Source organism: Cricetulus griseus (genome assembly GCF_003668045.3).
Source record: "Cricetulus griseus strain 17A/GY chromosome 1 unlocalized genomic scaffold, alternate assembly CriGri-PICRH-1.0 chr1_0, whole genome shotgun sequence".
In the NCBI taxonomy this organism is placed as follows: domain Eukaryota; kingdom Metazoa; phylum Chordata; class Mammalia; order Rodentia; family Cricetidae; genus Cricetulus; species Cricetulus griseus.
In genome coordinates this window covers 48,991,618-49,013,191 of record NW_023276806.1, presented here as the reverse complement: position 1 = coordinate 49,013,191, position 21,574 = coordinate 48,991,618, and the positions used below count along the sequence as shown (strand labels likewise).

The 21,574-nt window shown below is 40.5% G+C and overlaps 1 protein-coding gene across 1 annotated transcript in view; it reads right to left on the bottom strand.

Annotated features, from left to right (window-relative positions):
* The window catches only part of Gnai3 (G protein subunit alpha i3), a 35,096-nt gene extending 14,478 nt beyond the window's left edge, over positions 1-20,618 (bottom strand). The window contains 3 exon segments of the mRNA NM_001244058.1: positions 306-447; positions 551-593; positions 20,501-20,618. Coding sequence (NP_001230987.1) covers positions 306-447; positions 551-593; positions 20,501-20,618 — 303 coding nt within the window.
* Between the last annotated feature and the right edge of the window lie 956 nt (positions 20,619-21,574).

The following is a 21,574-nucleotide window of genomic DNA, read 5'->3' as shown; positions in this document are numbered from 1 at the left end:
CTAAATATGCAATATGTCTTTCAGAGTATATATTACCACCATCAACTACTATAAAATATGTCAATTACACTGTGAAGGAAGCAACTGAATAGAGCCATCACTGAAACCTACAGTGTAATCTCATTTCCAGGGCTCTGCCTGTAGCAGTAACTTGCTATCTATTGAGTCAGATAGCCAGCACTTCAAAAATAAGTACACAGTATTTTACACCATCTTATCTTCTTGTTCCCTAAAACCTGACGCAAATTTGGCTTAACTACATCTACAAAAGAACAGCAAGTGAAGAGGAAATGAGAAATACTTACTGCTCTGGCAGCTTCCCCAAAATCAATCTTTAGCCGTCCCATGGCTCTTATGATTGCAATGATGGACTGAATAGTATTGCTGTAGACAACTACTTTATACTGTTTACATTCATCCTCTGAGTAGCCATCCTCATGAATGATTCTTCAAAAAGAAGAAAACCACAAGTCAATACTATGAATGAAAAAACAAAAACATTATGAACTTTCTATAAAGAGGGAGAGATTCAGGCCCTGTGTGAACTTACTTCATCTGTTTCACAATGGTACTTTTACCAGATTCTCCAGCACCTGAAAAGAAAAACAACAAAAATAGATGTTGAGTTTCTCTGTAGTCAAAGGTATAGAGTCATGTGACTGGTAAGCCTAAGTTAACAGAAAACATAGGTTCTGTGAAATTTTGGTGAGCTTTTATGTCTATCAGGAAAACTGTGAGTTTCTCAACTAGAGCATTTTGCTTTTCTTATATTGGTATCATTTGTGCAAAACAGACACCACTCAAAGACAACAACACAAATATTTTCAGTGACATCAGAAAACATGATATACTCAAAGAACACAGGCAAAAGAGCAATTGTGAATTTTTGGCCTATGTCCTAGTCACAGTTACTAATTCTGTGACCTGCCAATGGACCTAAGAAATGTTCCAGAAGCAATCCTTTCAGTCACAGGGCTAGAAAGGTTCCAAACAGCAGAACATTGCCTCTACCTTTCATGATATAGCTCCTCTTCCCGGAAGGGTTGTATCACCCTCCTTAGTCAACTGGAATCACTTAGGCTAAAGATCAAAGGTCAAATAATTTTCAGATCTTGACAGTCTGCCTGCCAGATCCTCCGTGCTCAATAATTCGTCCATCTTCCAAAATGCCTCTTAAAACGCTACCACATTTCTCTATCATCAAAGGCTACTTCTGATTCATAAATGACAACCCTGCTCCCTCCTTTTTAGAAAAAGGCAACCAGAGAACATTACCTCATTTTTCCATAACCAAATCTACTAATCTACCTGTATCTCCATTACTATTCTCTACTTCATCAATGGATGAGCTGTCTCTTCAATGTTCTTACAGCTCTACTTATTTACTTATCAACTTCTTTTCCCCTCACCTGTGGCTGCCGGAGTGTCCAATATCACTGAAATGTCACTGTTTTTCCTCCTCTTACTATGTCAGTCTTAGTACACAAACCATTATACATATCCCAGCCCTACCTTTCTCTGACCCTCCCCCGACACCTATTTTCCTTTCTACTACTCCATCTTCCCTGTGCCTCTTTTTTAAAGGCTCTATTACATTAACTCATTTATGGGGGTTGGGGGGTGGGAACAACAACACAAATGACAGAACATACATGGAGGTCAGAGGGCAACCTACAGGAGTTAGTTCTCTCCTTCCTCATGAGTATCCCAGGGATCAATTCAGGTTTTCAGACTTAAAAACAAGCAACTCTACTCACAGAGCAGCTATCTTGGCTACCCCTCTTTGTGTCTCTTTATAGCAAAATTTCCCCAGTGTGTCATCTATACTTAAAATCTCCAATTAAGTACCTCCAAGTCATTCCCACTCTCCTGAAACTATTTCTCAAGGTCCCCAAGCCACTTGCACCCTTTGGCAAGCTAATTGATCATTTCTAGGCCTAACTCTGCCTTTCAAATCTGCATTTTCCAAGTTGATCCTTGTCTTTTTTCCTATCTTATCTAATTTGATGGTTTGAAGCACTATTCATGAATAAAAGTTAACCTCCAAAGAGCAGCACACATTAGGATGTTCTATGTATGTTGCTAATATTAACTCATCCAATCCTCACACCTCTGTAAGGTAGACACTATTACCCTCATTTTATAATAAGATACATGAAGCAGAAAGGTCAGGGAAATTGTCCACAGTTATATAGCAGTTGGCAAATAAGTATTTCCACTCAGTTTCACTTCAAAGCTGGAATGTGCTAGATTCCCAAAGACCTCCAATCTTACTTTCCAAATCTGGCTTTAAATTCATCACCTACCTTATATATCACAGTAGATATCCCATAAGCATCTCAAACTTAATGCCCAATACTGACAGTTACTCAGTCCCCATGTCTAGCTCAAACAAAGCTGCTTTTCCATTAGTCTTGTCATCCCAGTAAATGGTACTAACATTTAACTAACTCGCTAAGGTCAAAACTGGCAAGCAGGGATGGAGAGATGGCTCAGAGGTTAAGAGCGCTGGCTGCTCTTCCAGAGGTCCTGTTCAATTCCCAGCAACCACATGGTGGTTCACAACCATCTATAATGAGATCTGGTACCCTCTTCTGGCCTGTAGGCAGAACACTGCATACATAATAAATACATCTTAAAAAAACAAAAACAAAACCTGCCAAGGAATGATGGGGAATGCTCTTCTGTACATATGTTTCTCTTATTGGTTAATGAATAAAACACTGATTGGCTGATTGGCTAGACAGGAGGTGACATAGTTGGGCAGAATCAGAATATAAGCAGGGACAAACAGGTTTTTCAAGACAGGGTTTCTTTGTGTAGTCTTGGCTGTCCTGGAACTCTCTCTGTAGACCAAGCTGGCCTTGAACTCTTTGTGGGATCACAAATGTATAGCATGCCTGTCTGGATCATGTCACAACACTGACAAGAGTTGCCTCATGACCTCTATTTACACCCAAATTATAACATGTGGGCAATAAGGTCCAATGTACTCTGGTCGCTGCCTACCTCCTCACCCTCATTTCTGGTCTGTCTCCACTCTATCCTCAACACTCTTGTCAAGCCAGCTTCTTCATGTTTCCTCTAACATGCAAAACTGGTTCTTACTAGCCTAGACTCTGACTCACAGTTTCCAGTTGCTGTTCCCTTGGACTGAAACAATTTTTGCAAGATTTTCTTCTTCACTCACATTTCTGCTCCCCTCAGAACATTTCCTGATGAAATTACCTGAATACCTCCCACCCCGCAGCATCTCATTTCTTCACAGCATGTGTCTTCACAACAGACTTACTTTTCTCATCTCCCCACTAAAAGCTCTGCCAAGCTGTTCTTCCCTGTATTCCCAGGGGCCCCAACTGGGCCTGATAGCAATTAGCCAAATAATTAATCAAATAAATATTCAACAAATGTGTTGGGTTTTTTTTGGGGGGGGGCGCTTTTCAAGACAGGGTTTCTCTCTGTAACAGCTCTGAATGTCCTGGAACTCACTCTGTAAAACAGGCTGGACTTGAACTCAAAGAGATCCGACTGCCTCTGCTTCCTGAATACTGGGACTAAAGGTGTGGGCACCACCATGGCCCAACACAAATGTGCATTTAATATGCAAGATAATGCACTAAATATTTCTTCACTTTATCAACAAAAAATTTAAGTTAAAAATAGCATCTAAATATAAACACCCAAAATAACTACATACTTCCAGAATCAAGAAGTTTTTGTATGGGGTAGAAAGATGGTTCAGTGGTTAAGAGCACTGGCCACTCTTCCAAAGGACCTAGATTCAATCCCCAGGACCCACATGGCAGCTCACAACTATCGGTAACTATAATTTCAGAAGATCTGGCATCCTCATACATGCAAACAAAACCCCAATGTACATAAAAAGTGAATAAATCTTCAAAAAATGTGTTTGTATATATGATTTTATCTCTATTCTTACTATAATATTCAAGTAGCACAGTGTCTTTCTTATGACACTGTCAAAAATATGAATTTTACTGTTCATACCTAGAAAAACTTTTCAGTTCTGGGGAAAAAACAGAAATGCATGCTGAATGTTTTTTAAATTGTCAAACTCAGAATTCCAGTCCATCCCACGAGAATATTAGTGTAATGAGGTACTGAATGCTCTCCTTTCAATATTGAAAATGGTATTCCTACTGCTCATGTCTAGGATTACTTTGAAAGACATTATAAAAATCACCACTGATTTCTACCCAACTCTCTAAGTTCTAATCTATGAAGTGTACATACACACACACACACACACACACACACACACACACACACACACCCTGTAAGGACTCAGGCATTATGCTATCCTGCCCCTGTCACTTGTCAGAATGCACTCAGGCAGTACCCTGGAGAGCCCAGGGTTCCATGGTCTGCAGGTTCCTGTCGCCCTCTTCTCTTCTGTCCTCTTTCTGTCTCTGTGTCTCTTTACCTCTTTTCTTTTTCCTTCCCCCACCCCCTTCTCTTTCTAATAAAACTTCTCACTAAGCTCTCTGCCTGGCATGTTTGTCCCTCCACCCCAGTCACCCTTGCCTGCCATGGAATCCGCCAAGGTTCCCCACACACTTTGTCATAACAACACCTACTTCTACGCTGTCCTACTTTTCTCATATTTCTCAAAGGATCCCTAGATAACATCATTTTGGGAGCCGGAAATACAATTCAGTGGCAAAACACTTACCTGGCATGCGCAAGGCCCTGGATTGCAAACAGAAGAAAAAGACAATGTCTGCTTGCCCTTCCTTTTATTATTACTCTGTGTATTTCTCCCCTAGCTTTTATTAGGCGTTCAATCCGTCTCATAAATGAAGGCAGCTCTTATTGCCTACAGGGTTTGTTTTCGTTGTGTGTTACTAGGTATGTGCTATACATAAAGAGTGAACCACATTTTGTATCAGAAGGCCTTAGCCCATTCAGCCTGTAGACTCTCATGAAAAGTTAATTCTCAAATTACTTAATCTCTTTGACTTCACATATCTGAGCCTGACACTGTGCCTATTATATTACTACTATAATTTTCTGAAACTTCCGGTTCAAAGCTCCTGATTCTTCACCATTCCAAACAGCACATCTGTACAAATCATCAGCCTAAGGACTCTCCAGATTCTTCAAACATCCTTTATGACTCTTTCCTCTGAGGTCTGGTTCAGTCATACCTCTGAGATACAGTACTCAAGCAGCAAGCTCTCTTCCATAGCATTTTGCTCTTCAATTTTGTCCACCATGTTTCTACACTGTACTTCCCTCAACAACTACACATGTAGATTTTGGACTTCCTACTTTTACCTACATCTTTTTTCCTACATTACTTCAAAAAGTAGTAAGTTTCAAGGAACATTTACTTGCCTTTCTTCAATCCACCAGAGAAATAATAGGATACAAAGACAGGAATAACTATAGACTACTGCAGAGAAAATCTCCTGCTTGGAGTAGGAGGAATTGAAGAAGATTCTATAGACAGTAAGAATGGGAGCCAGGGAGGGGAGGCTATAAGGGAGAGAAGGCTGGGAAGGCCACCTCATGCATTCTCTCCTTCTTTCATCTAACTAAAGTCAGTCCAAAAAATGTCCTAAGTGTCTTCTGTTCTGTTCTATTCATATGCCATGAAGCAGGATGTTTCCCCAGGAGTAAAACAGGGACAACAGAAAATGCTTTGGACAGTGCCTGGTCCACAGTAATGCTTAGTGACTGTTAGCCAGCTACTGTTTGCAAAAATGTCCCCACTGCTGAGAACATTACCAGTGATCTCAGGGCCTCAGAGGATTTTACTTTCTAAAAATTACTTTGATATATTGATGTTGGTACAAATTCGTAGCAGAAATGGATATTGTATTCAGCATTTGTTTCAAAGAAATAAAACTCTAGATTGATCTGGCTTCACACACATTAAAAACAAAAACAAAACCCAACAAACTTGTAAGCTAAAAACTACATAAAACTACATCAATGCATTAGTCACTTTCTCCACCCCACCCTAAGGAACAAAAACTCTCTCTTCCTTGGGTATATCTGTGGCCCTGTCCACTATCTCCTCTCTCACACTTCACCCATCTTGGCCTCAGAACTTTTCTCTTCCAGGGTCCCCACAGATCTAACCTGTGGTACCTACCAGTGCTAGACCAAGACTCTCTCCTTAGACTTCTACTGGCATACACACACACACACACACACACACACACACACACACACACACACAAAAGCAACAAATAAATTTTACTTTTTTCTATCTTCATTTTTTAGTGGGTGATGCCATATTGTAATGAACTCAATGGGACAGTAAATTTTAGTGCTACTGTGCCATGTGTACTATGTGACCTTGGGTAAGTTACCTGACTGCAAAGTCTGCCTCCTTATCTATAAAGAATGAAGAGCTTTGGCCTAGTCTTACAATACAGTTATACTCTTACAGCTAACTGATCTTATTCTAATATGGGATTCTAATCAAAACCACAAATCTACAGCATCCTAACAACTCTGAACAATTCAAAAACAACTATCATAACACAGGTCAGTGGGAAGCATCAACGTAAGGAGGAAGAGCTGTCAGACATGCCAACTCCTATATTCATGCTTGAAGGCACCTTATCTAGCAGAGCATTCAAGTTGGCATTGCTGTTAGGATGGGATGGGGCTGAGGCAGGGGGCTGGGGATAAGGACAGCACAGAGAAGGGAGGGAAGGAGGGAGGTTAATTTATGAATCCCTACTACTATAGATCAAAAGAGCACAAACCATGCTACTTCCAATAGGGAAACTATTGCTTCCACTGATTCCCTCTACCATGTGTGTCCTGGGAATGGCACTCAGATCATCAGGTTGGCAACAAGCACCATCTTGTGAGCTGGCTCCATAATTCATGTCTGTGTGGGGTATGTTACATGTACATGCATGCAGGTGCCTTGAGACCGGAAGAGGACTTAAGGCCCCATAGAACTGGGGTTACAGGTGGTTAATTCACCTGACATGAGGGCTGAGAACCAGACTGTGCTCCTCTATAAGAAGCAGTAAATGCTCTTACAGGCCACCCTCCACTCCATGCCCCCTGCCCCCACCTCATGATTTCTTTTTCAATAACATAGTAAAAATTTAGATTAACATTAAGAATATTTCACATAAAATGCTTTTCAATACATTATACTTATAACAAAATCCAGGTGTTGCTTCTAGTTTTGTTTTGTTTTTGTTGCTGTTGTTGAGACAGGGTCTCACCATGTAGCTCTGACTTCAATTCATGATCCTCCCATCTTAGGGGCTCAAGTAGTAGAACAGATCCCAAAGTTAGAAGAGTGGGCTGGAGAGATTGCTCAGTGGTTATAAGTGAGACCTTGCTGCCCTTGCAAAGGACCCAGGTTTGGGTCCCCACACCTATGTTGGGTGGATCATAATCAACTGTAACTCCAGCTCCAAGGGATCTAATGTACTCTTCTGACCTCCACAGGGACCTACATGTGGTACAAATACATATACTCAAAGACATACAGATACACAAAAGATGATCTTTTTCAGAAGAGGATTGGAGAGATGGATCAATGAGTAAAGGCACTGACCACCAAGCTGAACCTGAGTTCAATCTCCAGAACCTATGTGATGGAAGAAGAGAACTAGCTCCCTTAATTTGTCCTCTAACTTCTGCATGAGCACTGGGACACACACACACACACACACACACACACACACACACACACACACACACACACACGGTTCTTCATTCCTATTTAACAAATGCCTCCTGCATGCCTGGGACTGCTGGACATTAAGGCTTCACATGCAATTCAGTTCAGGAATTCTGGTCTGATGGGAGACATTAGAGGGAAAAGTTTCCTTGTGAAACTAGCAAGTTTCCTTGGTCTAAAGTATGAGCATAGTTTTTCACCCAGTCTACTAGCCCTCTAAGCATGCTAAGTGTCTGCGTGTGTAAACATCCCCAAACACCTATTGAAGGCAATCTTCAGTCCCTACTGAGGCCTTCCTTGAATTCTGCCAGGCACAGCAAAGAGTTCCATGGTACCTGGCAGAGGTTCCTCCCTATCCGCATCAGTCCATGGGCTGATATCTGAAGTTAACTCAGGATTGTTCCTGTCACGACTCTCGTCAATTACCTCTGGCCTGTTGCGCAGCTCTAAAGTATGTATTTGACTATCTTCCCTGCTTCCTCTGGCTTGTCATAATCTGTTCATTAATTTTGATCAATATAGCTATAAAACCCTTTTCAGCATTAACATGAAAACTCTACCTAACCAGGCCACAGGGCACTGTAACACAAATACTTGGTCAAGTTTTGTTTGTTTATTGGTTTTCTTTTTTTTAAGTATTTGATTTTGTGCCCGTTTAGAATGCTACCTTGAAAGTACAAACAGTGCCTTCCTTTTGTGGCCCACTCCCCCAAACCCAGAGCACAATCTAGAGCAGAGAAGCACTTAGCAATTAGCTGTGGGGTGAAGGACTGAAGATCTATGACAGTCAGTGATTGCCCAATCACATTTTGTAAATGCTACTTGCAATGGACGGAATTTTCAATGTGGGCAATTAACAGAGAGATTTCCATTCCTCTGCTCTCTTTACTCAGCTCCAAACTCCCACTCCTGGTTAGGCTTTCAACTCTCATCCTAGGACCAAAATTACAATAAATTTGTACTCAGTATTTGCCTCACTTCCCTCTGACCTTCTCCCCTGGCTCCTTCTGCACCCACTATTGTGTTCCAATGCAATTAATTCACTGCTACAGAACTGTCCACCACTGCAATCCTAACACTGGAGGACGTGAGACAGTCAATACTCATGAAGTATCTGTCCAGTGGATGAATGAGTATCTTAAGAATAAAATATGGCCCAGGGGTGCAACTGGCCCACCCCTTTAATCCCAGCACTCGGGAGACCGAAGCACCCAGATCTCTGTGAGTTTAAGACAAGAGCTAGTTCCAGGACAGCCTCCAAAGCCACAGAGAAACCCTGTCTCAAACCCCACCCCACCCCCACAAAAAAGTTTCCCTAGCCATTAGGAACATACAAATTGATACTACATTGAGATTCACATCTCACTCCAGTCAGAATGGCTATCGTGAAGAAAACAAACAATAAAAAATACTGTGAAGGATGTGGGGAAAGAGGAACCCTTATATAATACTGGTAAGAATGTAAACTAGTATAACCACTATGGAAATCAGTGTGGCAGTTTCTCAAACAACTAAAAATAGAACTATCATGATCCAGCTATACCACTCCTGTGTATATAACCAAAGGAGTTGAAGTCAGCACACCACAGAGATACTTGCACATCAATGTTTACTGCTGTACTATCCACAAGAATCAAGGTATGGAACCAGCCTAAATGCCTATCAAAAGATGAATGGGCTGGGCAGTAGTGGCAGAGACAGGCGGATCTCTGTGAGTTCCAGGCCAGCCTGGTCTACAGAGCAAGTTCCAAGACTGGCTACATAGCTACTAGAAAACTCTGTCTCAAAAAAAAACCAAAAAAGATAAATGGATGAAGAAAATTATATAAATTTGTATTTATTGTGTATAAATACACAATGATGCTTTATTCTTGGCCATAAAGAATAAGAAATTACATCACCAGCCAGAAAATGAATGGAACTAGAGATCATCATGTTGAATGCAATAAGCCAGACTTGGAGGAACAAACACATGTGCACACATATATACAGACATAGGCCACTAGCAATTTTGGGGTGGGCAGGTATTCTCAAATTCTACACATACACACACACAGAGACACACAGAGACACAGACACACACAGACACACACAGACACACACACAGACACACACACACAGACACACACACACACACAGACACACACACAGACACACACACACACACACACACACACACACACACACACACACGCTACCCTATCCAGTATTTCTCTAATTTACAAGAAAGTATGTGGTTTATTGAGTTTTACATCTTTTACCAAGTACATGGATATGATCCTACAAAAACTATAAAAGAGAATACTACTCAAAGCTCAGTTGGTAAAGCACTTGCCTAGCAAAATGCAAGATCTTAGGTTTGATCACCAAAACTAATAAAACAAATAAACAAATAAACAAAAAAACTAATAAACAAAATCAAACAAACAAATAAATAAAAACAAAGGGGACTGTGGGTGTAGCTCAGTTGGTATAGGGCTTGCCTAGCCGGCAAAGCCCTGAGTTTGATCTCTGGTATTGTATAAACTGGGTATGGCACCACACATTTATAATCCCAGTGCTTGGGAGGTCAAGGATCAGGAGTTCAAGGTCGTCTTCAGCTACACAGGAAATACAGGGCCTCCCTAGGACACACACACACACACACACACACACACACACACACACACACACACACACACACACACACACACAACACACGGAATAAATAGGTTTTTAAAAAATAGGGAGAACAACTAACGAAGGAAGGAAGGAAGGAAGGAAGGAAGGAAGGAAGGAAGGAAGGAAGGAAGGAAGGGAGGGAGAAAAAAAAAAGCTCATTCAACTTCCCAAATATTACCAAAATGTTATCCCTTAAAACTATGTACAACATAGCCAGAGTGCTGGCGCCTGGCTGGTTAAATGCAGACTATGGCTTTGTTCCTCACCTTTGCAGAACATAAGGATGTTTGGGAAATAGTCACTTGTGAGCAAGGAGCCTGATTGTACTGGCTGCCTCAGAGTTCTAATTTTGGCCTATGGTGAGTAAGTTTCCTTTTTCTTCTTTGAAAGCAAGGCAACAAAAACCCATTTTGGTGCTAAATTATATGGTATTTGTATATGCCATGACTTAAAACTATTTTTTATTTGGAATTAAAGGAAATAGAAATGCCACAAGCAACTGTAATGCATCAGTAGTCCAAAGATCTCATTTTAATTCATAAAAATAATTCTACATTATAGTGGGAAATGTTTTCCAAAGCTAGTAACATTGCTAAATTCATCCATTAAACCCATATATTTTAAAATGGTAGAATCATATCCTAACTCAGACCCTCAAATAATGGCAGCATAGAGCATTTCTTCATTCTTATTTAATCAAATGTAAATACCACACTCTAAAGAGTCACTAACATTAAAACATTATAAAATGAGTAAAGGCCTACAAAATGAAAGTCTTCAATTTCCTTTACCATGTACACACTCAGCTAAGCTCAAAGAAGTCTGGGTTTCATATACACGTTTACTACCTCTATTTTATCTTTTGTGATAGCATTAATTGTGGTGGCACCTCCAGAAAAAAGTTGGTAATAAGAACAATGCAAAGTCTTTATACTTTGAGAAACATATGCACTCATTGTATAATAAAATACAGCTTAAAACAACTACTAAAAATTTCAATGAAGGACCAGCAAGATGGCTCAGCAGGTAAAAAGCACTTCTGTGATGGGGACCTAAGTCCAATCCCTGAAACCCAGGTGGGAGAAGGACCAACTCCTACAAGTTGCCCCCCAACTTCCACAAGTACACTGTAATACCTGCATCCAAATTCTCCCTGACACTCACTCCAACACAATTACAAACTTTAAGTGTTTCCAATGTTTCAAATAAGGCCTGGAGAGATGGCCCAGCGATAAACCATGTCTGGCAGCTCACAACTGCCTCTAATACCTGCAATACCTAAACAAACACACACACACACACACACACACACACACACACACACACACACACAAACACACTCGTAATTTAAAAAATAAATCTTAAAATGTTTCAAATAAATGAAGATGTGGTGGTACATAGCTGTGATTCCAGCATCCAGTACCTGGATGGCAAAGACAGGAAGAGCATCTCCTGCATGCTGTTCTACGCCTGTCATGGAGTCAAACCCACCTGCTCACTCGTGTTTGGAGCACACTTCTTAGAGCTGGCAGGCAGTTCAGTGGTAAATAATCCCTAGTATTGGTTCCATCTCTAGCACCACTAACCATGTCAAAGGAGTTTCTATATCTTTTTGAAGGACCATCTCAATGTCAGGCTTCTAGGACTTCCTTTCAAAACCATCTCCTGCAATCAAATGCATCCCACACAAATCACCACTGGGAAGCTGAGACAGGAGGATCACAAGTTCAAGGCCACCGTGGCTACATAAACTGTCAAAAGTTTTTTAAGGAGATCAAGGGAAGAAAGGAGAGAATCTTCAGCTATGAAAGGCAATCAGAAATGCATAATCATAAATAATACATGAATCTCCTGCTAGACAGTACAATATTGGAAACCACAAAGCTCAATAAAGCCTTAATTAAATACAATGCAGCATACTAGATTGACCCTAGGCCAGAAAAAGAACATTAGTGGAAAAGCTGATAAAATTTAAATACTGTACTAAAGTTAACATTTATATAACAGCATTAATTTCTTGGTGATGAAAACTCACACAAGTTATCTTCAGACTTTCACATGTGTGCTGTGGTGTGTACACCCATACTCATATTCCCCCACATTGAGTGAGTGAGTGAAAGAAAAAGAGAAAAAACAGAGAAAAAAGAAAGAAAGAAAGAAAGAAAGAAAGAAAGAAAGAAAGAAAGAAAGAAGGGGGTTCCTGAAACTATTTTCCCTTTTCAAGACAAGGTTTCTCTATGTAATCTTGGCTGGCCAGAAATTCACTATGAAGTACAAGCTGGCCTTGAACTCAGAGGTCTGCCTGCCTTTGTCTCAATACTAGTATGGAACTAAAGCATGCACCACCACTTCTGGCAGAAAATTGCTTTTAAGTTAGCAAGAATTTTCTGAGATGTAAAATACTAGCATTGTTCAAAAATATATATGAATATTAAAACTGTCAACTTAAAAATAGGCCTTAGTAATAAAAAGAAAATGCCCATAGTATACAATAATGATGTACCATAATACTATCTCAGCTAATTCTTAATAATCTTTTTTTAAAGATTTTTATTTTATTTTATTTTATGTGCACTGGTGTTTTGTCTGTATGCATGTCTATGTAAGAGTGCCAGATCCTCTGGAACTGGAGTTACAGCTGTGAGCTGCCATGTGGTCACTGGAAATTGAACCTGGATCCTCTGGAAGAGCAGTCAGTCCTCTTAACCGCTGAGCCATCTCTCCAATGCCCTTTATAACCTTTCTTAACCTTAAGTTCAACGTGGAAGTCAAAGGAGGTTCAGGTCTAAAGACCAGCTCCTCCTAAAATGTATTTCTAAGCTCTGAGCAATTATTCAGGTACAGTCAAATGTGGATTTTCAAGCATTTTCCTTTGCTTTAGTTCACATCAAATATAAATTTCTGTTACAGCCAAAGATCAGAAGAAAATTCACTTACACAGAGTACAATATCCAAACTAGAACAACCGAACCGTGTCCCTAACAGAGTTATTCAGTTCAAACAGTTTGAATTACAGCCATGATACAGCTGATCACTAATCAGGTAACAGGATAACTGGGACAGATAAAGGCTTAAAGATAACGCCTACTTGTTAGAGCCTACACAAGAGCTCTACTAAAATGCAGACAATACAGAGAAAATAAAATACAAAAATAACTTTTCTTCTCTGTACTCTGCTGAGCATTTACACCCTGGGCAGTTATGATGCATGTTTTCAGTTTTTAACTGTCTTCCTAAGCAGGTCTGGGATGTTAAACTAATTTCAACCAAACTAAATAGGAAAACTAACACAAAATTAGTCCTCTTTATAACTTGTTAAATTATATTAATTTCACAATCAAGGGACTCCCTAAGATCCATTCAAATGTCTCACTGGTTCAGAGAAGGGAAAATGATGCTTAGAGATTAGAACCAATCTCACAATGTTCAGGCTTTATACCCTATATTATATGGTGTCTCCATTTCTGAATAGAGTTACCAGTCCTAAGAGATTTATAAACACTGGTGTATATTCAATTCTGCTGGTTAAAAAACACATTTTAAAACTAATAATCAGGACAAATTTAGCACCCATGGCTCCCCATCTTTCATGGTCTGAGCCCCACCTTAAACTGGTCTTCACTTTTACTATGCTAACTCCTGAGTATTTAAATCATCTCTCTCCTCACTTCCCTTGAAGGTTCACAAGAGGAAAAACCTAAGGCCAACTGAACACCTTAAGAAAATGACAGCACAGGGAGCTAACTTATCTGTACCCCTAAAGCTGCACTGCCAAATGTTTTTACCTACCCCTTCACAAAACCTATAAGCAAAGGTTTTGCTAACAACCTAGTCCGTTGTACCTCTTTCCTTAGTTTTGGATCTGCCCCCCTCCCCGCCCGGACCCTTAGTATTCTTTCTTAAAAGCAGTAGACAAAAACATTAGCTAGACAGAAACCAGAGATGGTGAAGCATAGTCCCTGAAAAAACACACTGGTTATCTGTACTTTTTAACTGTTTAATTTAAATTTAAAGCAATTAAATCCAGGTGACTATTCTGAGTTAGATGTGTTAGTAACAGGACATCCTACCTCCAGGTGAATTTAAACCTATCTGCCAACCACACAAAATGACAACTTAATACTACGAATAATCAGACACGAAAGAGAAACTGAAGCAGTGATGTGCTTGGTTCTTCAGTATTTCCACTTCATTCTACAATGTCCAACTTAGATTTAATGAACCCCTATTAGGTATAGACACTTTCATTCATTAATCATTATTTCTCCAGCCATACTTTTTTCTAGAGAACTTGACCTACCTTGACAGGTGAAAGGGTCAGCCTTATAAACTTGTGACACTCCATCAACTCTACCTCATACCCACCACAAACTCTGGTTAGACCAATCTGATACTTTCCCAGGAATCATGATTAGGGATCCTGGAAGCCTGTGCTAGACAAGATATAACTACTAGTTATGGCAGAAAGGGTGCAGAAAAGCCATAGCTGAAGACTGGTGTGTAGTGGAGGATGAGGAGTATTAGAAGGAAACAGGAAGAGATGACCTGAAGAAGCAGCTCAGCTAGCAAAGCAGTGTACAAGGACATTCTGCTCTAGAAGTGAGGAGGTTACTGCAATTCATGAGCATGCAACCTGCTTGTATTTCATTTCCTACCTATCCTTAAATGCTGTATACGAAGCTGCCTAGGTTACTTATGTCTTGTCTGTAGACTCCTTCTTTACTTGTACTGGTGTGTGACTGTTTCCTGTTCCTTGCAGACCTTTAGATTTTAGTACGTCCTGTAACAAAAGATACAGAGAAATTCCTAGTCTTCCTGCCTAAAGAACCAGATAGAAGCAAGCTGTGCGTGCGTGCGTGCGTGCGTGCGTGCGTGCGTGCGTGCGTGCGTGCGTGCGTGCGTGTGTGTGTGTGTGTGTGTGTGTGTTAAGGGTGACATTAAAACAGCACAAAGTTTCATAAAGACAGGGACAGAGCATATTCACTTCAGAACTTCAGTAAGAGCAGCTCCAGTTTCACTAACCCTGAAACAGATCTCTCCATCAAGAACCATGCTTAACAGAAACAACTGCCCCCAAACTAAAGGACTGATTTCTAAGTGTAATCAGCTGAAATTACTTTTAAGAGAAGCACAGTTGCAGTCTCAATTTAGAAGTCACATGCCCTGTAAATCTTCTAAGTACTGAACACCTACTCCTTATTTATCACTGTCTACAATAGTACAGCCAGAGAAAATAACGAAGTGCTATATTCATGCTGCAGAAATGATGAAAACACTCATATAAAAGGCACCTAGAGGGGGCTGGACAATGGCTATGCAGTTAGGAGCACCTATTGCTCTTGTAGGGGACTCAGCACCCACACAGTGCTTCATAACCATCCTTAGCTCCAATTTCAGGGAATCTGAAACCCTCTTCTGACCACTGTGGGCACAAGGCTCATAGGCAGTGCACCTACATACAAGCAGACAAAACATTCACATAAAAAAGTAATCTAAACATTTTTGTTGTTGTTTTGTTTTTTTTTTTTTTGAGACAGGGTTTCTTTGTGTAGCCCTGCCTGACTGTAGGCCAGGCTGACCTCGAACTCAGAGATCCACCAGCCTCTGCTTCCTGAGTGCTGAGATTAAAGGTGTGCATCGCTGCCGCCACCACCACCCAGCTTCTAAAAAGAATTTTTTTAAAGACATAAAGAAAAGGTATTAAAAGGAATTTTTTAAAATGCTTATCTCTACTTTTTATTCCAGCTTCTTTTTTTTCCCCTCCAGGTGTGATAAATACTCACTAGAAATTTAGCTTCTACAACCTTATTCTAAATAGGTGGCAAAACTACAATGACTATCACTCTACAGGGGGGAATCAAAGGAGAATTTTTCTTTTTCTTCTTTTTTTTGGGGGGGGGGTTTGAGGCAGGGTTTCTTTGTGTAGCTTTGGAGTCTGTCCTGGAACTCACTCTGTAGACCAGGCTGGCCTTGATCTCACAGAGATCCACCTGCCTCTGCCTCCCAAGGGCTGGGACCAAAGGTGTGTGCCACCACCATCCGTTTGAGAACCTTATTTTCTTTTTTAAAATTTTTCACCCTGAGGAAGTTAACTTTTTAAAAATTATTTTATTTATTTATTATGTATACAACATTCTGCTTCCATGTATATCTGCACATCAGCAGAGGGCACCAGATCTCATACAGATGGTTGTGAGCCACCACGTGGTTGCTGGGAATTGAACTCAGGACCTCTGGAAGAGCAGTTGGTGCTCTTAACCTCTGAGCCACCTCTCCAGCCCCGAGAACCTTATTTTCAATAACCACATTCCACTAGTAATTTGCAAACTAAATATGAATAACCAATTGTATAATATAAAATTTAAATACAGTATTCCAATTCACTGCATGTAACTTAGGTTTGTCATAAAATAAATTATCAGCAGAAGATTAGGAATTGAAGATCTTTGCATATTAACATGAAGAATGTCAAGTGTCTGCCTGAAATACCCCTCAAGAATACAAACTAAAATGACAGACCTCACAGGTTATTGATTCTTCTAGACACTAACACTAAGCATTCTACATAATGTCATTTAATATTATGAAACAGAAAGGATCATCCCTACATACATATGTAAATATAATTCATATGATTAAGTGATTTGTTCTGAATTTCACAACCAGTAGATGGAGGTGGGAATTTAATTTGGTTTTGTCAGAATCCAAAAGCAGTGTCTTTATTCATTACACTAGCAACTTTTGTGACATCATGACATATATTAGAAGGTTTTGGTAAAAGATATCTTTTTTTACAAGATTGTGCCATGAAAATGAAATGTAAAGTATTACAGGTTATTAAATAATGAACTGGTATAAACCTTGTAAATAATTTTTCTCTTCAAATCAAATTGAAGAAACTTGAGACTCATTCCGAAACAGTCCAAACACTATTTCCACTGCTGTCAATTTAAACGCTATAAAATGCTTTCAGAGCTAGGCATGGTGCCACACACTTTTATAGTCAGTCCTTCATGCTGGAAGGTTGAGACAGCAGAGATCCCCCTAGGCCCCTCTCTCAAAACAAGAGTCTGAATTGTCTGAACGTACAATTCCAAGTAGCACATCTACACACCACCCTAAATACCCTGGTTGGGAATATTTATACAATTCAGTAGCAAACTCTGGTTAAACAGCAATTTGGCATAACAAGATCTTCATAATAGTATCGAAAGGAAATTCAAACCAAAGGAATTATAATACTGAAGTCTTCCTTAGTAATGAGCCTGTACTAACTTAGTTGAAACTTCTATAGTACTTTTAATCTGTAACATTGACTTTTAACAATAATAAACAGTTACTATTAACTAGATATGTTTTGCTTTATATTGTTATCATATTTAATCTTCCCAGCAATTCTGAAGGATCTCTACTTTCTATATCTTAAAAGTAAAGAAACTGAGGCAAATGAAAATTACAGCTAGTAAATAAGCATGAATTAGAATTTGAAGCGTTCTAACTTCAAAGCCCATGCTTCAATCACTATGAGAATTATAGCCACAGACAAAAGAAAATATACGAACCAGGAAAGGCAAGAAAAGTAGATTTCAATTTAAATTAAATTGGATAGCCACTTAGTGTTGAAGTAAAAATGGCTTACATGTACCAAAGGAAACTTTCTGAAATCAAAAAAATGAGGGGAAGGGGTAACTGGAATACCATATAGGGTGTTTTTTTATTTACCATAAAGGTGCATTTTACTTAAAGAAATATCATGAAAGATCTTTTTTTAAAGTGTTAGATTTATTCATTTTACATCTGAGTGATTAATCTCCACATATGTATATGTACCATGTACATGCCTACAGGTAGTTGTTAGCTGCCATGTGGGTACTGAGACCCTCATCCAGATCCTCTGTAAAAATAGCAAGTGATCTTAACTGTTAAGCCATCTCTCCAGCCCCATTAAAGATCATTTTAATTTCACATATGCATTATGATACAACTCAGGTTAAGAGCAGCTGCTTCTGCAACCTACTTCAACTTACTGGTTTAATTTGCTCAAAATACTGTTAAAAAAAATTCTGAGAGAAAAAAAAAATCCATGTTTGTGGTACATACCTGTAATCTCAGCTATAGGATCTCATGAATTTTGAGACCAAGATTCTGTCTCAAAACAAAACAAAATGCTTAAAAAAAAAAAAAGCTAGTAAAAATGAAAGACAAATGTTCAGTACTTTGACTTTAAAACTTTTCAAATTCTCTAAGCTATGATGTGTTTAATTTTTTAAATTAAAGGCCCTGAATAAAGATTTTCTTTACACATACTTGGCTGGTTCTGCCTGCCAAAGTTTTTCAATGGTCAATATAAATCAAATCACAGTGAATAAGAATACATATTTAATTTCATAAGTGACTGGTCAATATAGAAAATGCTAATGTCAGGGACTAGAGAGATGGCTCAGTGGTTAAGAGCACTGACTGCTCTTCCAAAGGACCCGTATTCAATTCCCAGCAACCACATGGCAGCTGACAACTGTCTATAACCCAGTTCCAGGGGATGACACCCTCATATATACATGCAGGCAAAACACCAATGCATATGAAATACCAAAAAAAAATCATTTTTAAAAAAGAGAAAATGCTAATGTCAACGGTATGATGATCCCAGCACTGGTGAAGCTGATACAGGACGATGGAGAAAACGAGCACGTTTTTATCAGCCTTCTGAAAAGTGCCCGTGAACTAATGTCCACCATAGCTTGATCAAACTGGTTGGTCAATAGTAAATACTTAAGTACCTGCCAAGTACCAGAAACCATGTTCATCCACGTAAGATATCTATTACATAGACACTGGCAGTCTAGAACTATGATTTGACTTCCTATCTTCTGGAAACTCAAAACTCCATTGCACAACCTTTTCTTTATATCCAAGCTGTCACTCAGAGCTTCCACCATATATAAATAAGCACCCAGCACATCTTAAAGCACAAAGTAAGTCTGAGATTATGGTGGTTGTGTCTGTCCTCTGGAGCTTCACAAAGTGAAATTGGTACTCTACAGTGACTCCTCAGAACTCAATTGATCAAAAATTTCCACTGCTTACAGAACCTGTGACTCTTACATATTCTCATCTAACAGATTCCTCAAAAATATGAATAATGAATGTGGCCGGATTTATTGGTAAGCTAATGCCAGAGAATGTTTACGTGATTTACTGGGTCTATCAAAGTTTAAAACTAAATTGTCCTGACTAAAACATGTCTGACTATATATAAAAGCCACTTAAGTGGAGTAGAAGGCGACATGCTGTAGTCTGGAAGCCAATATTTTTACTTATAAACCCAATTAAAAATATCCCCCCGGATTTATCACAGTCTTTACTGTAAATATGCCCCACCCCATATAGTATCCTATTCTAACTCTATTCTCAACGCACATCATTCCCAGAACGTCCCCACTGTAATCTACTGCCCATTAATCCTCAATCACAAACCTCAAAGATGGCATTCTTTCAATTTTCTCAGCTGACACCATTCCTATCCCTTGTTTAAAAGTATAGCCGGGCTCTGACCCAAGTTCTTTTCTCTTATACTTAAGAACTTGTCATTTATTTTACCCGCCTCCCCCTTTATGTTCCTGGACAATCCACGTTACTAACAGCACAAAAACTACGTGTGCTCTTTTACAAACAGCAGGGTTTTTTTGTTGTTGTTTTTCATGTGACTCTTCCGTCCTAGCTTCTCTAGTCATTCAATTCTTCCAGCTTTATGCTGCCATCAAGTATCAAACTCACACAAACTCCGGACAGGCCCAGCAGACACCATACACTACTCTCCTCAACACGTTCCAATCCAATGTGAAACCTTCCCTTATATCGGTCCCTCCCAGTAAGGAGCCTTTCCCGAATTCTCAGCCCAGCCTCAAAGCTCCAAACTCCCAAACTCTGCTAAGCACCATCCCAGTCCGGTTACACCCTCTCCAACCTGAAATCCCCACGCCTTCCGGGGCCTCAATCCCCAAGCCCAGAACTCGCCCCACGCCGGGCATCCATCCCGTCCGGGTCCCTTCGGGGTCCGTTCCGCCGGCCCAGCCAGACCCCTCACGGCTCAGCCTGCTCCCCGGGCCGGACTCTCGGGAATCCAGGACTCCAGCTCCGCCCCCGGCCCCTCACCGAGCAGCAGCAGCTTCACTTCTTTGGCCGCTTTCTCCCCGTCCTCCCGCAAGTTGCGGTCAATCATCTTGCTCCGCTCCACCGCCGCCTTGTCCTCGGCGCTCAACGTGCAGCCCATGACGGCGGCGGGAGAGGGGACCGGGTCCGGACTCACACACCGCAGAAACCACGACTACACCGGCTGAGCCGCGTCTTCTGCTGGGCGGTGGCCTTCTCCGTCAGCTCCCCTAGCGCCCGGAAGAACCGGATGTCTGCTGTTTACGACACTTCCGGCGACGCCCGGCGGCCGTTACCATTTAGAGCACGGAGGCGGTGGGAAGCGAAAGAGGTACGGAAGGCGGAAGTCCCCGAGAGTCTGGCTGCTCCCGTGGAGGGATGGAGATCGGTCGCTCCGCACCTCCCAGACTTAATACCTTAATTCTTGGGCTCTCGGGCTTGGGTAAGCGTAGAAAAAGAGGGACTTCCAGCTCGCGGTGCCCTCTTGAGGTCGCACAGAAGGTTTGGTGGTGAGGACCGGATTCCTAAAGAAGAGCTCACAGCCGTCTGGAAATTTCACCTGGAAAGAGTCTCCCTGGCCAGAAAAACCCTTTTGATCTGTGATTATGGAGTCTGGGTCTCTGCCCGAAGCCGAGTGTTGGGCACTTCAGCCAAAGTTGTCTCAGTCTGATCTTTGAGATGGGAACAAACTGCCCAGCCTGGCTTCCGTCTATGCCTCGTGCGTCCTCCTGCTCTTAAAAGTATATCTTAGTTCTTCTGCTACTACTGTGAATTTCTTGTGAAATTTCTTGTGAGCTGTACATTTACCTGGAACTCCTATTTTGGCAAAGGATCACTCGACTTCTAGCAAATAATAGAACATGGAAAATAGGTGCCGTTCATTCATAACATTTCCATGTTTCCTTTTTTCCAATATAAACCAAGGGCTCTACATTAGGGACTTAGTCCCATGCCCAGAAGCAAACCAGTGCATCCTTCTTGAACGAGAGTTCCTATATGATAGCTCCAGAAAATGGGAAGTTTAGTAAGTCTCTCCAGTATCGCCAGAAGATTTGTAAATAAATTACAACCTTGTGA